Source organism: Ornithorhynchus anatinus, chromosome 4 (assembly GCF_004115215.2).
Source record: "Ornithorhynchus anatinus isolate Pmale09 chromosome 4, mOrnAna1.pri.v4, whole genome shotgun sequence".
Lineage (NCBI taxonomy): Eukaryota > Metazoa > Chordata > Mammalia > Monotremata > Ornithorhynchidae > Ornithorhynchus > Ornithorhynchus anatinus.
In genome coordinates, this window is record NC_041731.1 from 113,269,141 (window position 1) to 113,284,534 (window position 15,394).

The 15,394-nt window shown below is 43.2% G+C and overlaps 1 protein-coding gene across 4 annotated transcripts in view; it reads left to right on the plus strand.

Moving 5' to 3' along the window:
- The window catches only part of ERICH3 (glutamate rich 3), a 118,112-nt gene that overhangs the window by 42,937 nt on the left and 59,781 nt on the right, over positions 1 to 15,394 (plus strand). For all 4 annotated transcript variants that reach the window (XM_029063370.2, XM_029063369.2, XM_029063372.2 and 1 more), the window contains one exon: positions 13,665 to 13,823. In XM_029063370.2, the coding sequence (XP_028919203.1) occupies positions 13,665 to 13,823 (159 nt within the window). The remainder of the gene's footprint in view (positions 1 to 13,664; positions 13,824 to 15,394) is intronic.

The following is a 15,394-nucleotide window of genomic DNA, read 5'->3' on the forward strand; positions in this document are numbered from 1 at the left end:
AATACACTTCTCAATAGCACTTATGTACATATCTTTATTTCTCTCTGTAATTTATTTCAGTGTCTGACTCCCACACTAGACTCTAAACTCCTTGTGGATAGGGATTGTGTCTACCAAATCTATTGTATATAGTAAGTGTTCAGTTAATGCCATTAATTGATTCTTCTTCTGTTCCTTCTTGAGTGGGAAGATGAGGAATTCTGTTTTTGAAATATTAAGTTTGAGGTGATGGCAGAACATCCAAGTAGAGATGTCTTGAAGGCAGGAGGAAATGTGAACCTGCAGAGGAGGAGAGAGATCAAGGCTGAAGATGTAAATTTGGGAATCATCTACATAGAGGTGGGAGTTGAAGCCATGTGAGCGAATGAGTTCTTCAACAGTGTGGGCATAGATGGAGAACGGGAGGGGACTGTGAGGAGATGAAGAATAGAAGAGGACCCAGAACTGAACTTTGAGGGACACCCTCAGTTAATGGGTGGGAGGCAGAGGAGGATCATGTGGAAGAGACCAAGAATGAGCAGGCAGAGAGGAGACAGTGTCAATGAAGTCGCGGTTGGATACTGTTTCCAGGAGAAGGGGAAGGTCAACAGTGTCAAAGGCAGATGAGAAGTCGAGGAGGATTAGGATTGAATAGGGCCATTGGATTTGGCATGAAGAGATCACTGATGACTTTTGAGAGGGTGGTTTCTGTGGAGTGAAGCAGATGGAAGCCAGATCGGAAGGGGTCGAAGAGAGAATTGGAGGAGAGGAACTTGAGAGTGAGTGTATAGAACTTTTACAAGGAGCTTGGAGAGGAATGGTGGGGGGAGATGGGGTGATAACTGGAGGGAGCTGTGGGGACCGGGTGGGGGGTTTAGGATAGGAGAGACATGGGAATGCTTGAAAGCAGTGGGGAAGATGTTACTGGAGAGCAAAGAGTTGAAGATGGTGGTTAGGGAGGGAAGAAAGGAGGGGGCTAGTGTTTTGATAAGGTGCAAAGGGATGGGGTTGAATGACCAGGTGGAGGGGGTGGAATTTGAGAGAAGACAGGAGATCTCCTCTTGAGATACTGCTGAGTTAGATGTGAGAGTTGGAGAGGGGGCAGGAAGTGTAGGGACTGGGGAGGGGCAGGGGAGATTTTAGGGAGATCATGTCTGATAGTTTCGATTTTCTCAATGAAATAGGTGGCCAGTTCATTGGGGGCAATAGATGGGGGAAGTGGAGGGACAAGGGGTTTGAGGAGGGAGTTAAATGTCTGGAACAACTGGTGAGGGCAATGGGCATGAGTATCAATAAGGATGGAGAAATAATTTTGCCGTGCAAAGGAGAGGGTAGAGTTAAACATGAAAGGATAAACTTGAAGTGGACAAAGTCAGCCTCATATCTAGATTTCTATAAGCAGTGCTCTGAGGCTCATGCACAAGAGTGAAAGAAGGAGATCTATTTATTTTGTTAATGAGGTGTACATCCCCTTGATTCTGTTTATCTTGATAATATTGTCTTGTTTTTGTTTTGTTCTGTTTTGCTCTACTGTCTCCCCCGAATAGACTGTGAGCCCGTCACTGGGCAGGGATTGTCTCTATTGCCGAATTGTACATTCCAAGTGCTTAGTACAGTGCTCTGCATATAGTAAGTGCCCAATAAATACTATTGAATGAATGAAGATGGAGGAGGTGATCCACGCCTGTGGATTAGCAGTATGAGATTGAGGAAGGGATGGGGAGCGAGTGAATTGAATTCAGTAGAGAGGGTGGTATCGAGAGCATCAATTTGGTCATCAAAGGGAGGTAGTTTGGGTATGGAGGCTAAATGGGGCAAGATGAGTTGGATGGGATCAAAAGATCAGATGTCTCTGTGGGGGAACAGCACAGATTTGCGAGAAGTGTGGGAGAAAAGCAGCTGAGTAGGTTGTAGTCAGATAGAGGGACTTCAGGCTATTTAGAAAACAAGTATTAAATTCTCATTTGACAGATGAGAAAACAGGTCCTGTGAAGTTAAGTGATTTGCCCAAGGTCACACAGCAGATAAGTAGCAGGTTACAAAACAGTACGGAATTGTGGCCTACAGCACAGGCTTGATATTCAGAGGACTTGGGTTCTAATCCCAGATCCACCATTTGTCTCCTATGTCACCTTCGGCAAGTCACTTAACTTCTCTGTGCCTCCATTACCTCATCTAAGATTATGAGGCACATGTGAGACATGGACTGTGTCCAACTAGATTAGCTCATATCTACCCCAAAGCTTAGTACAGTGCATGACACACCAGTAACCAGTAAATAAACACCATTAAAAAAGAAAAAGAAAAAGTGGCAGAGCCAGAATTAGAATCCAGTTCCTCTGGCTCTCAGACTCTTGCTCTTTCTATATTATATATATTGTTAGTATTTGTTAAGCGCTTACTATGTGCAGAGCACTGTTCTAAGCGCTGGGGTACACACGGGAATCAGGTTGTCCCACGTGGGGCTCACAGTCTTAATCCCCATTTTACAGATGAGGTAACTGAGGCCCAGAGAAGTGAAGTGACTTGCGCACAGTCACACAGCTGACAAGTGGCAGAGTTTCTACTTGGCCATTCTGCTTCTCCAACCAACCCTTTCACCCAAACCGAATGAAGAAGGTATAATATTTGTGGAAGCTCATCTTTCAAGCCTATATTGAATCAATACCTTGTATTCATTCATTCATTCATTCATTCATTCATATTTACTGAGCATTTACTATGTGCAGAGCACTGTATTAAGTGCTTGGGAGAGTACAATACAACAATAAAACGGACACATTCCCAACCCACAATGAGCTTACAGTCCAGGGGCAGGGAGAGAGACATTAATTTGAAAAAATGAATTACAGATATACCATATAAATTACAGATATGTATTTTATGACAGGGTCTCCTTTCCTGGTGCAGTTGGACTCTCTGATTACACTCTGCCTAGAGAAGGTTCTGAAATAGATTCAATTGTGCATATTTATCTCAAGAAATCAAACTTGGAAAATAAGTACTGGGAATCCATCCCCAGGTCTGCTCCCCCAAGGGAAAGAGACACAGTGAACTTTAGTTATAGTTATAATTCTACACTCTCACCCTGTTAAGAGTGGTAAAAAAAACCCAACCAAAAACCAACTCAACAAAAATGCTGCAAGGTTTTCTTTTCAACTTTCCAGTAATGCTCTTTGTGCAAATAGTTTTTGTTAGTTTAGGAGATGATTAATGGGGCCGAAATCTGAAAGTAATTTCAGAATGAGGTTTTCTCCCAGGAGGTCGACTTTAATGAGTCCCCAGGTTGCCGGCCCAAATTTGCCGGGACACAGACCCTACCATCACTAGGCTAACAGCTAAGCTAGTTTACCTTCTATCTTTTGGCAGGATGAGTTCCCCCAAAGCTTGGATCCGGAGGCAAGCACAACTAAAAGTTAAATTCTCTTATTGGCCTCCTGACCCCATAGATCATCGCAATAATCATTGTGGAATGTCTTCATAGGTGTTCTCCTGCTTTAATTTGTTTCTCTACGAAGCAACCAATAAACGATGAAAACCATCCAGGAATTGGTTTATCTCATCTTTTCCCAAATGACACTTAAGCCTTCAATATGGCATGTGGAGTTTTAGCTGTGTGATTCCTATTAAAGTTGAGGGGGGTGAAATCACTCGGCAGACCCGGTGGGCTTTGGGAAATACACCCCCAAAGACCCTTCTGTGAGAGTTAGAATGCCAAAGAAAACTGAGGCAAAGCCAGATCGTCCAATTTTATGTGCATTCTGTCACAGTTCCTACTGTATTACTGTGCTGCCGTATTTAGTCCCGGTTAATATACGAGCAGGCGCTGGGAAGTGCTGCAATTTTCAGGTGGTTTTCTAACTTGAATGAAGACAACAGTTTGCCGCACACAGCTGTTGGTTAACTGTGCAGATTTGTGTTTTAAAGATAAATATAATCACAGCTTAAACATCTGAACGTTCATCCATCTGAATGATATCCCTATGCAAATGAAGGGCATATAACATTTAGAGCAAACAGCTAGTGCATCATTTTCTTGTTTAGGGTAAATGGCCTAGTTCTCTGACACATGCTCATTTGACAGTCTTGCATTTTTCCATGAAGAAGATGTGATAGGGTGGTGATTAAGTATGTTTTTGCATCCTTTTGCATTCTTTAAAACCAATATTAACCATTCATGCACCAAATTAAATCTAAATAAATGTTATTCTCCTAGAAGGCCCTAATCATTCAATCATTCTTCATTATTCAGTGCTTACTGTGTGCAGAGCACTGTACTGAGACTTTGGGAGATTATGCTATAACACAGTTGGTGGACAGGTTCTCTGCTCCCAGTGACCAAGTACAAGTGATTTAAGAATTCAGTGCTGGAGTTCAACATTTGTGTGTGTGGAAAGGTACGTTCATTTAGTCCATGGTTTTTTTTTTCCATTTTCAGCTGATTTCATTTACTTTGGATATTTTAAAGCACATTTAGGAAAAAGTCTGGATATCAAGTAGGACAAAGCATATACTTCCTGGCTTCTATAAGACCACTATCTATTCACCACTGGATTTATGAATAGATTATACTTGTGCAACATAAAGTTTCAATCCTGGGGAACTCAAAATATAGGTATTCTAGAGAGCGTGGGTTTGGGAATCAGAGGATCTGGGTTCCAATCCCAACTCTTCCTCTTGCCTGCTGCGTGACCTTGAACAAGTCATTTGACTTCTCAGTGCTTCAGTTCCTCTTGTGTAAAATGTAGATTCAGTACCTGTTCTTCTTCTAAATTAACTGTGTGCCAACCCTATGTGGAACAGAGACTGTGTCCGATCTGCTTACCTTGTACCCATCCTTTGGCTTAATGCAGTGCTTAGCACATCGATCATTGGTTAATCAATGGTATTTATTCATTCATTCATTCAGTCACATTTATTGAGCAGTTCCCGTATGCAGAGCACTGTTCTAAACGCTTGGGAGAGTACAACACCATAGAAATAGCAGACGTGTTTCTGCCTATAGTGAGTTTACAGTCTAGAGGGGGAGACAGACATTAATATGAATGAATAATATGTAATATATAAATTAAAGCTGCGTACCTAGGTGCTGTAGGGGTATATCGAGCACTTAACAAATCCCATAATAATAATAATAATAATTTACTATTATTATTTTAAAGAATGCAGCATGACCTATTGGATAGAGCACGAACCTGGGACTCATAAGGACGTGAGCTCTAATCTTGTCTCTACCACTTGTCGGCTGCGTGACCTTGGGCAAGTTACTTAACTTCTCTCTGCTTCAGTTCCCTCATCCGTTACATGGAGATTAAGACTGTGAGCCCTATGTGGGGCAGGGACTGTGTCCAACTCAATACAGTGCCTGACACATTGTTAGCACTTAACAAATCCCATTTTTTTAAAAAAGGATGAATAATACTCTCCTTAGCACATGTAGTACTAAACACAATAGTACCTTGCCTAGTATTAAAGTAGGCATTTTGATGGAATTCATTGAGTACTTACTCAATATACTATGCTCATGTTATATTTCAGCAGAATAACCCTGACCTTAAGTAGTTTGCAACTTAATGGAGAAGATGGAGAAAAATTATATTCAGGTGATGAAGGCAGGAAGCAGTCCAAAGACATTCAGAGGAAAACAACAGAGCAAATCATTGACTGTCACTGGAGGAATTTATTAAACACTTAGTATGTGCTAAGCATTATACTAAGCACTAGGTACAAGATACTCAGATTAGACACGGTCCTTGTCACACAGAGGGCTCCCAGTATATGTAGGAGGGAGAACAGGCATTTGATCCCTATCTGATAGATGAGAATACTGAGGCCCAGAGAATTTAAGTGACTTGCCCAAGGTCGTTGTCGTCATCATCATCCTCACTGTGGTATTTGTTAAGCACTAAATATGTGCCAGGCACTGTTCTAAGCACTGGGGTAGTACAATATAGACAAATTAGACACAGTCCCTTTCCCACATGGGGCTCACTGTCTCCATTTCCAATTTGCAGGTGAGGGAACTGAGGCACAGAGAAGTGAAGTGACTTGCCCAAGGTCACATAGCAGAAAAGTGGCAGAGCCGGGATTAGAACCTTGGTTCTTCTGACTCCCAGGCCCGGGCTCTTTCCACTAGGCCATGCTGCATCTCACTGGGTTACCTATCCCAGTGCTTAGTACAGTGCTAGACACATAGCAAGTGCTTAACAAACACCATAATGAAAATACTCTGACCATTAATATCCACATCTTTCGAACTCCAAGCCCGTGTTCTTTCCACTAGGCTACGTGGCTACTGGTTCAGGCTGATTGTGGTGCTGTGAATTCATCTTGGATGGCCTCCTGGAGTAGGTGGGGTTTTAGGAGGGCTTTAAACCTGGGGAGCACTGTTTTTGGTGGATTTCAGGGTATAAGGAAGTTCTAGACTCAGAAGACTAGAAGGTGGAGAAGCAGCGTGGCGCAGTGGAAAGAGCACGGGCTTTGGAGTCAGGGCTCATGAGTTTGAATCCCAGCTCTGCCACTTGTCGGCTGTGTGACTGTGGGCAAGTCACTTAACTTCTCCATGCCTCAGTTCCCTCATCTGTAAAATGGGGATTAAGACTGTGAGCCCCACGTGGGACAACCTGATTCCCCTGTGTCTACCCCAGCGCTTAGAACAGTGCTCTGCACATAGTAAGCGCTTAACAAATACCAACATTATTATTATTAAGACATGATGAGATCAGGGTTGGAAGCTGGAGAGTCAAGGACAAGGCACTTTTAGAAGGGGAGCTTGGGACATACAAAGAGGGCAAACTGGGGAATAGTGGGTGAACATTCATTCATTCATTCATTCATTCAATAGTATTTATTGAGCGCTTACTATGTGCAGAGCACTGTACTAAGCGTTAGGAATGTACAGTTCGGCAACAGATAGAGACAATCCCTGCCCATTGATGGGCTCACAGTCTAATCGGGGAAGACAGACAGACAAAAAAAATAGCAATAAATAGAATCAAGGGGATGTACATCTCATTAACAAAATAAATAGGGTAATAAAAATATATACAAATGAGCGGACGAGCACAGTGCTGAGGGGAAGGGAGAGGGGGAGGAGCAGAGGGAAAGGGGGGGGAAGGGGGCTTAGCTGAGGGGAGGTGAAGGGGGGGCAGAGAGGCAGCAGAGGGAGCAGAGGGAAAAGGGGAAGCTCAGTCAGGGAAGGCCTCTTGGAGGAGGTGAGCTCTCAGTAGGGCTTTGAAGAAGGGAAGAGAGTTAGTTTGGGGGAGGTGAGGAGGGAAGGCATTCCAGGACAGTGGGAGGATATGGGCCAGGGGTCGACGGCGGGATAGGCGACAACGGGGAACGTTGAGGAGATGGGATGGCAGAGGAACGGAGCGTGCGGGGTGGGCAGTAGAAAGAGAGAAGGGAGGAGAGGTAGGAGAGGGCAAGGTGATGGAGAGCCTTGAAGCCTAGAGTGAGAAGTTTTTGTTTTGTGCGGAGGTTGATAGGCAACCACTGGAGCTTTTTAAGAAGGGCAGTGACATGCCCAGAGCGTTTCTGCAGGAAGATGAGCCGGGCAGCGGACACAGAGCCATTATGTAAGATAGGGAGAGTGGTGGAGAGATTTGAAGCCAATAGGAAAGATTTTTGCTTGTTGTAAGAAGAGATAGGTCACAATTTGAGGTTTTTGAGGAATGGAGAGATAAATGACACTCGGAAAAATGGCACTTGGAAAAAGATCACTCATACAGACAAGTGAGTGTGGACTGAAGTGGGAAGATGTTGGAGGAGGGGAAACCATTGAAGAGGCTGAAGCAGTAGTCAACTGTGACATGTTCTCAGCTTGGGTGACCATGGAGTGGTTTCAATAGAGTGGGAAGGGTAGATCCGGGATATGTTATGGAGGAAGAATCAGCAAGCTATTGATCTCTAATGTCCAAAATAATAAAAAATTTGAAGAGAGGAAACAATTGATAACTGAATACATATATATATATGCATATATATATATATATATATATATATATATATATATATATATATATATATATATGGAACCCAGAGTCCCAACCACCTAATGTTCTCATGTAATCTGTCAGTTCTGCTGTTGTGTCTGTTTGCAGCATCTATTGCCGTTTAAACTTTTTCCTCTTTGTCTTTGTTTTCCTCTTTGTCTATAATTTTAACAAATAAAAAGACCACACCTTTCTTGATAGTAGTGTGCCATGGTCATCTCTCCATGGTACTTATCTCCCAGTTTTTGTGGGAATGCAGCATTTCGTAAGGATTTGTTTTACCGTTTCCTTAAAGCATTTTTTCTGTCCTCCTTGCTACCCTACAGCAGCTGTTTGGCTTCCTGCAGTCCATTCTCCTCACATGCCCGATAGCACAGTTGTGTTGGGCTGAGCAGTGCTCAGAACATTTTCAGTGCTAGGAGGCTCACTGCATTCCCGTCTTGGTTGATTTTTTATCTTGTCTTGCCATTCAATTGCTAAAATCTTCCCTTTCCTTTATTACTTTGCTACTACTCAGATCCAAACACCTATAATATACCACCTCGAGTACTGTTTGGGCCTCCTCCCTTCCCCCCCCTCCCCACTCCTGTGTCTCCACACTCCAATCCGTAATCCATTCTGCTGCCTGGATCGTTTTTCTAAAAAAAACTCAGTCCATGATTCCCCACTCCTCAGGAATTTCCTGTGGTTGCCCATCCTCCTCTCCATCAAAGAGAAACTTCTTATACTTGGCTTTAAACAGCTTAATCAACTCACCCCCTCCTACTTACCTTGCAAATTTCCTACAAACCAGTGCACACACTTCACTCCTCTAATGCCCGTTTATTCACTTTCCCTCGATCTTGTGTATCTTGCCATCAACCTCTTGCCTACCTCCTGCTCCACCCCTCTACATATGACATACCACCATTCTCCCCATCGTCAAAGCCTTATTAAAATCACATCTCCTCCGAGAGGCCTTCTCCAACTAAGCCCTCATTTTCCCTACCCCCTCTCCTTTTTGCATCACTCTTGCACTTGGATTCGTACCTCTTAAGATATTTACCCCACCCTCAAGCCCATAACACTTATTTACATATCTTTAATATATATATGTCAATGTATGTCTCCCTTTCCAGACTGTAAGCTCCTTGTGGGCAAGGGATGTGTCTTCCAATTCTGCTCTATCTTAGTCTCCTAAACACTTAGCATAGTGCTCTGCACACGGTAAGAACTCAATAAATACCATTGACTGATTGATACTCTCCCAAGTGCTAAGCACAGTTCTCTCTCCACAGTAAGCACTCAATAAAACCATTGACATATTGGTTGTTTGTGGTGTTTGTATAGAGTCCTGATCCCATAGCTAGACTTGAGCCCGTCATTGAGCAGGGGTTGTCTCTGCCAAACTGTACATTCCAAGTGCTTAGTACAGTGCTCTGCACATAGTAAGCGCTCAATAAATACTATTGAATGAATGAATAAATGAATAGCTCTAGAGAAGATTGGACAGTACTACTACCCTGTGGATCTTAAGTTTGATCTGTAGCCTAGTTCCTGCTGCTGGAAAACTGTTTTCCAATATTCCATTGCATGTGCTGGCCTTCTTGATTTTATTTTCTACTTCCTTGAATAACATTTCCAGCATGGGTCAGTGTTGCCTAGTTACAAAAATCCTGTAACAGCGTTCAGCTCTGTGTTGCCAATATATATTTTTGTTTGTGTAAATGATATCCCTGGTGCCAGCCGAAACACAACTTTGGTTTTCTTTATCCTTACAGTCAGCCTGTAATGCCTGGCTGATTTGGCAAAGCCTTTTACAAGTATTTGCATGTCTACTTTGGTGGGTGCCTTTTAGGTGCAGTCATTCGTGTACGGCAATTGTTGAATGATCATCTCTAGGATTTTGGACGCTGCTCGAAGCCTATGGAGTTGGAAGAGTCTCCTGAGGAGCAGAAATGTTTTCTGCTGCCAAGATCTCTTTTTGCGTCTTCCAGCATGACATTGTAGGAAACACTGAACGGGATTGAGCCCATTATGCATCTCAGCTTTATCTCATCACCAAGGGGGATAAATTGAACGGGGATCCCCAATCCTGACCCAGCTAGCCTGGCCACCATCAAATAGTCTCAGAATCATAATGAAGTTTTCAGAGAAGCCACGTTTGCTAATCAGTCAGTCATTCAATCATATTTATGAACACTGTACTAAGCTCTTGGGAGAGTACCAACATAGCAGAGTTGGTAGACACATTCCCTGGCCCACAAGGAGCTTCCACTGTAGAGGGACAGACGGACATTAATATTAATAAAGTATGGGTAGGTACATAAGTCCTGTGGAGCTGAGGGAGGGGTGAATGAAAGGAGCGGTTACAAGTGGAAAGGTGATGGAGTGGGAGAAAAGGAAATGAGGGCTTAATTGGAAAATGCCTCTTGGAGATGTGCCTTTAATAAGGTTTTGAAGGTGGAAAGAATGATCGTCTGTCGCATCAGTTCCAGGGTCCAGATCTGTTTAAGGGGTCATCAGCAAATGATACCCCACCTCCAACCCGACTGTCTTTCCTATCACTGTAGATTTCCGTACTCCTTGTCTCACAAGCCGGCAACCTTGGCATAGCCTTAACTCATTTCTCTCCTTCAACGCATAAACTCGAACACTCACCAAGTCCCGCCTCTTTTATCTTTGAAACACCTTGAGAATCTGCTACTTCTTCTCCATCCAAACTGCTAGCATGCTGGCCCAGACACATCATATCCCATCTCGATTATTCCATCCTCCTCCTCTCTGACCTCCCTGTCTCCAATCTCTTCCATCTCCAGGCCATACTTCAATACGCTGCCCAGATCATTCTTCTACAGATTTGTTCTGTGACCACCTCCCCACTCTTCAGAATCCTCCAGTGATTGCCCATTTGTCTCGTTTCAGACAGAAACTCCTTACCATTGGCTTCAACACATTCCATCAGCTCTCCCACTCCTCCCTAACCTTGCTCCTCTATCACTACAGCCCAGCCCATATTGTTTGCTCTCCTAACGCAGCCTACTCACTGTGCCTTGATCTCAACCCTCTTGCTGTTGATCCCTTGACCACGTCCTCCCTCCTGCCAGGAATTCCCTCCCTCTTCCTATCTGACCGACGACCTCTTTTTCCATCTCCCGAGCCATGCTAAAATCATGTCTGTTCTAGGAGGCTTTTCTGGACTAATATCTCATCTCGCCTACCTCTTGAAGAAAAGCTTTTTGTATGTGAGTTGAGTTCAGTAGAGAGGGTGGGGTTGAGAGTGTCAATTTGTACCTCAAGGGAAGATAGTTTGCAATTGGAGACTAAATGGGGCATGATGATTTGAGAAATTTGGGTGAGATCAAAAGATCGGAGGTCTCTGTGGGGGAACAGCACAGATTTAATAATAATAATATTTATGGTAGTCACTTAACTGCTTTGTGCCTCAGTTACCTCATCTGTAAAATGGGGACTGAGACCGTGAGCCCCACGAGGGACAGGAACTGTATCCAACCTGATTTGCTTGTATCCACCCAGCGCTTAATACAGTGCCTGGCACAAAGTGCTTAACAAATACCACAATTATTATTATTTGTTAAGTGTTTACTATGTCACAGTCTCACTTCCCCTTTTACAGATGAGGTAATTGTGGCACAGAGAAGGTAAGTGACTTGTCTCCTCCAAGAGGCCTTCCCAGACTGAGCTCCTCTTCTCCCTCTACTCCCTCTGCCACCCCCCCTTTACCTCTCTGCAGCTAAACCCTCTTTTTCCCCCTTTCCCTCTGCTCCTCCACCTCTCCCTTCCCATCCCCACAGCACTGTACTCGTCCGCTCAACTGTATATATTTTCATTACCCTATTTATTTTGTTAATGAATTGTACATCGCCTTGATTCTATTTAGTTGGCATTGTTTTTACGAGATGTTCTTCCCCTTGACTGTATTTATTGCCATTGTTCTTGTCTGTCCGTCTCCCCCGATTAGACTGTAAGCCCGTCAAACGGCAGGGACTGTCTCTATCTGTTGCCGACTTGTTCATCCCAAGCACTTAGTACAGTGCTCTGCACATAGTAAGCGCTCAATAAATACTATTGAATAAATACTATTGAATGAACTTGTCCAAGGTCACACAGAAGATAAATGGGGGAGCAGGGATTAGAACCCATGAACTCTGACTTCCAGACCTATGCTCTGGGGAGGAAGTGTGTGGTCAGATAGAGGGATTTCAGAGATGGTGAGGGTAGAGATTGTGCAGTAGCTAGAGATGATGAAATTGAGTGTGTGTCCAGGTTGGTGAGGGGAGGAGGTGGAGTGGAGCAGGAGGTGAGTGGAGTTGAGGAGTGATAAAAAGTGGGCAGCAGCAGAAGTAATAATAATGTTGGTATTTGTTAAGCACTTACTATGTGCAGAGCACTGTTCTAAGCGCTGGGGTAGACACAGGGGAATCAGGTTGTCCCACGTGGGGCTCACAGTCTTAATCCCCATTTTACAGATGAGGGAACTGAGGCATGGAGAAGTTAAGTGACTTGCCCACAGTCACACAGCTGACAAGTGGCAGAGCTGGGATTCGAAAGTAGAAGTGTAGTCGGGAACATTTATGTGGATATTGAATTCCCCAAGGGTCAGTGTAGGGATGGAGAAAGAGAGAAGGAATGTGAGAAAGGGATCAGTCCATACTTCACTCTGCTGCCTGGATCATTTTTCTACCAACACATTCAATCAATCCACATTTCCCCACTCCTCAAGAACCTCCAGTGGTTGCTCATTCACCTCCACATCAAACAGAAACTCCTTACCATGGGCTTTAAAACACTAAATCACCTTGCTCCCTCTTAACTCACCTTGCTACTCTCTCAGCCTGCACACTTTGTTCCTCTAATGCCAACTTACTGTACCGCAATCTCATCTATCTCAATGCTGACTTCTTGCCCACGACCTTGTCTCTGATGTGTAGCGCCCTCCCACTTCATATCCGACATACACTCCCCACCCCTTCAAAGCCTTATTGAAGTCACGTCTCCTTCAAAAGGCCTTCCCTGAATAAGCCTTTCTTTCTACTCTGATCTGTGTCACCCTGACTTGCTTTCTCTGTTCATCCCCACTCTCAACAATACTACAGCACTTATGTACATATCTGTAGTTTGTTTATATTAATGTCTACCTCCCTCTCTAAACTGTAAGCTCATTGTGGGCAGGGAATGTATCTGTTATATTGTTATATTGTACTCTCCCAAGTGCTTAGTGTAGTGCTCTGCGCACAGTAAAAGCTCAATAAATATGATTGATTAGTCGATTGATTGATATGTGCTTAAGCAAGGCATTTCCTCCTTGCTTGTAGGAGGTATGCAGCAGGTATGCCATCACGCCTTGCCATTTTTCTTGTCTCTGACTGCTGCAGTAACTTTCTCAATAGTTGGGCCAGTGCCGTGTTTTGCATCCTGGAAGAGATTTCTTTGTTTTGAAGGGTCTCATCATCGGAAGTATGAGGTGTGTTGAGAAGAACATTGAAATGCTGTTGATATCTGGAGAAAGCACTCTTCTCTATACTGTAACAGTGTCTGTGAATCACATGACTGAAACTAATGGAAGGGCATAATTAAAGCTTAATCTGTTCATTACCAAACAGAGCTAATTACACCAGGCAATTTATATTTACTATTAATTGGCCTCAGAAACATTTGAAGGTACTAATTTAATTTTTTTTAATTGTCTAGACTCCTCCTCGACCGAACACAGCCCCAGGAAACATGCAACGTCCCGTTCGACTGCAGCCTCTTCTCAGTAATCCCTCAGGAGGATTTGTCCCAAAAAGAACTTCAGGCTTCAGATCAAAGACCTCTGCACATGAAAGCCACCCTCCATTTCCTAGTGGGGTGAGATGTTTCTTGTTTTTTTTTTAAAAAAATTATTTAAAAGATATTACAGGATTTCAGGGCCTCGTGAAACATTTTACGTTAGGTTTCTTAATTGTGATGTACCTAAAGCCTTTATTATGTACCAAGCACTGTACTTAGTGCTGGAGTAGATACAAGATGATCAAGTTCCACACAGGGCTCACAGAATAAGTAGGAAGGAGAAAAGGTAGGGAATCCACATTTTGTAGATGAAGGAACTAAGTCACAGGGAAGTTACATGACTTGCCCAAAGTCACGCAGCAGGTAAGTGGTGGAGCCAGGATTAGAACCTATGTTCTCTGACTCTTGGGGCTGTGCTCTTTACACTAGCCCATGCTACTTCTCATTTCTATTCACACAATTCCCTGCTTTTTAATTGTTTTCATCTAAGCAGAGTTCACCCTGAGACTAAATTCTGCTGCGGGAATAGCATCCATTAATGGATCAGTTAGAACTGGGGCAGTGTTATTCCACAGGAAAAGGAAGGAATCTGCCATTCAGAATTGCCTCTGAAGTCCTAACAGAGAAGAGACCAGGCCTCAAGCCTGCCATTTCCAAACTCTATGGGCTTTACCCTAGGGGCAGTTGCTAGTAGGTAAGACTAGAGCATACTAGATTTTGTACAATGATCTAGCTTCTCTCATTCATTGATGTAGCTGATGGGGTTTTGGTCTGAGAGTGCTCTGGAGTTTTAATCTATTTTCTCCTCCAGCCTCTGACGCTGACAAATGACACACATATCAGCAGAAAGTCAGTTGGAATAAGTGATAAGACTGTAAACCCCTCCCACTTGACTGTAAGATCCTTGTGGACAGAGAAAATGCCTACCAACTCTAATGTATTACACTCTCCCAAGCATTTAGTACATGATTGTGTACACAGTAAGCACTCAATAAATCCCTTTAATGGATTGAATTTGATAAGCCACTATGATCAATTCACTCTGAGTGAATCCCATTTTGCTCAAGTTATATATAGAGAGGGACTAGAGTTGTAAGACTATATGATATATATTTTTTAAAATGCTCCATATGACTGTGAACATATAAATTAAGTAAAAGTCCAGCATAGTGGAAATTTCATTATAACACTATGGCTCATAGCAGGATTCTCCACAGAGCGAAGGGAAGCTAAGGCATCATCAAATTGATTTCACTTGGATGTGTGCTTATTTTTGATCAGAATGAAAATTTATTGTAGTGAACTCTTTTGGAATTTTATAACTAATTATAAGTTTCATTTGTCCAGTCCATAAACAGCCCAGATAGACAAGTGTGTAAAAGACTAAATCCTTAGCATACGTGGGGAGTGGGTAGAAATGGCAGTGGGGTCCATGAGGGTGTTTATGCCATATAGGACAGTTAAACACAATGGGCGTTTCTAGATTTGAGAGCTTAATTTGCAAGATGTTTGCGTTCCAGTACGGTTACACCTCAGTTTCAACTGTAAATTAGTCTGGAATAGTGCCACTGTCTGTGTCAGTCTGTAGGGAAAAGCAAGAAGGAACTCGTGAAATTTTGCCTGAATTGTCAGGTCCTGGGTGAGAAGCA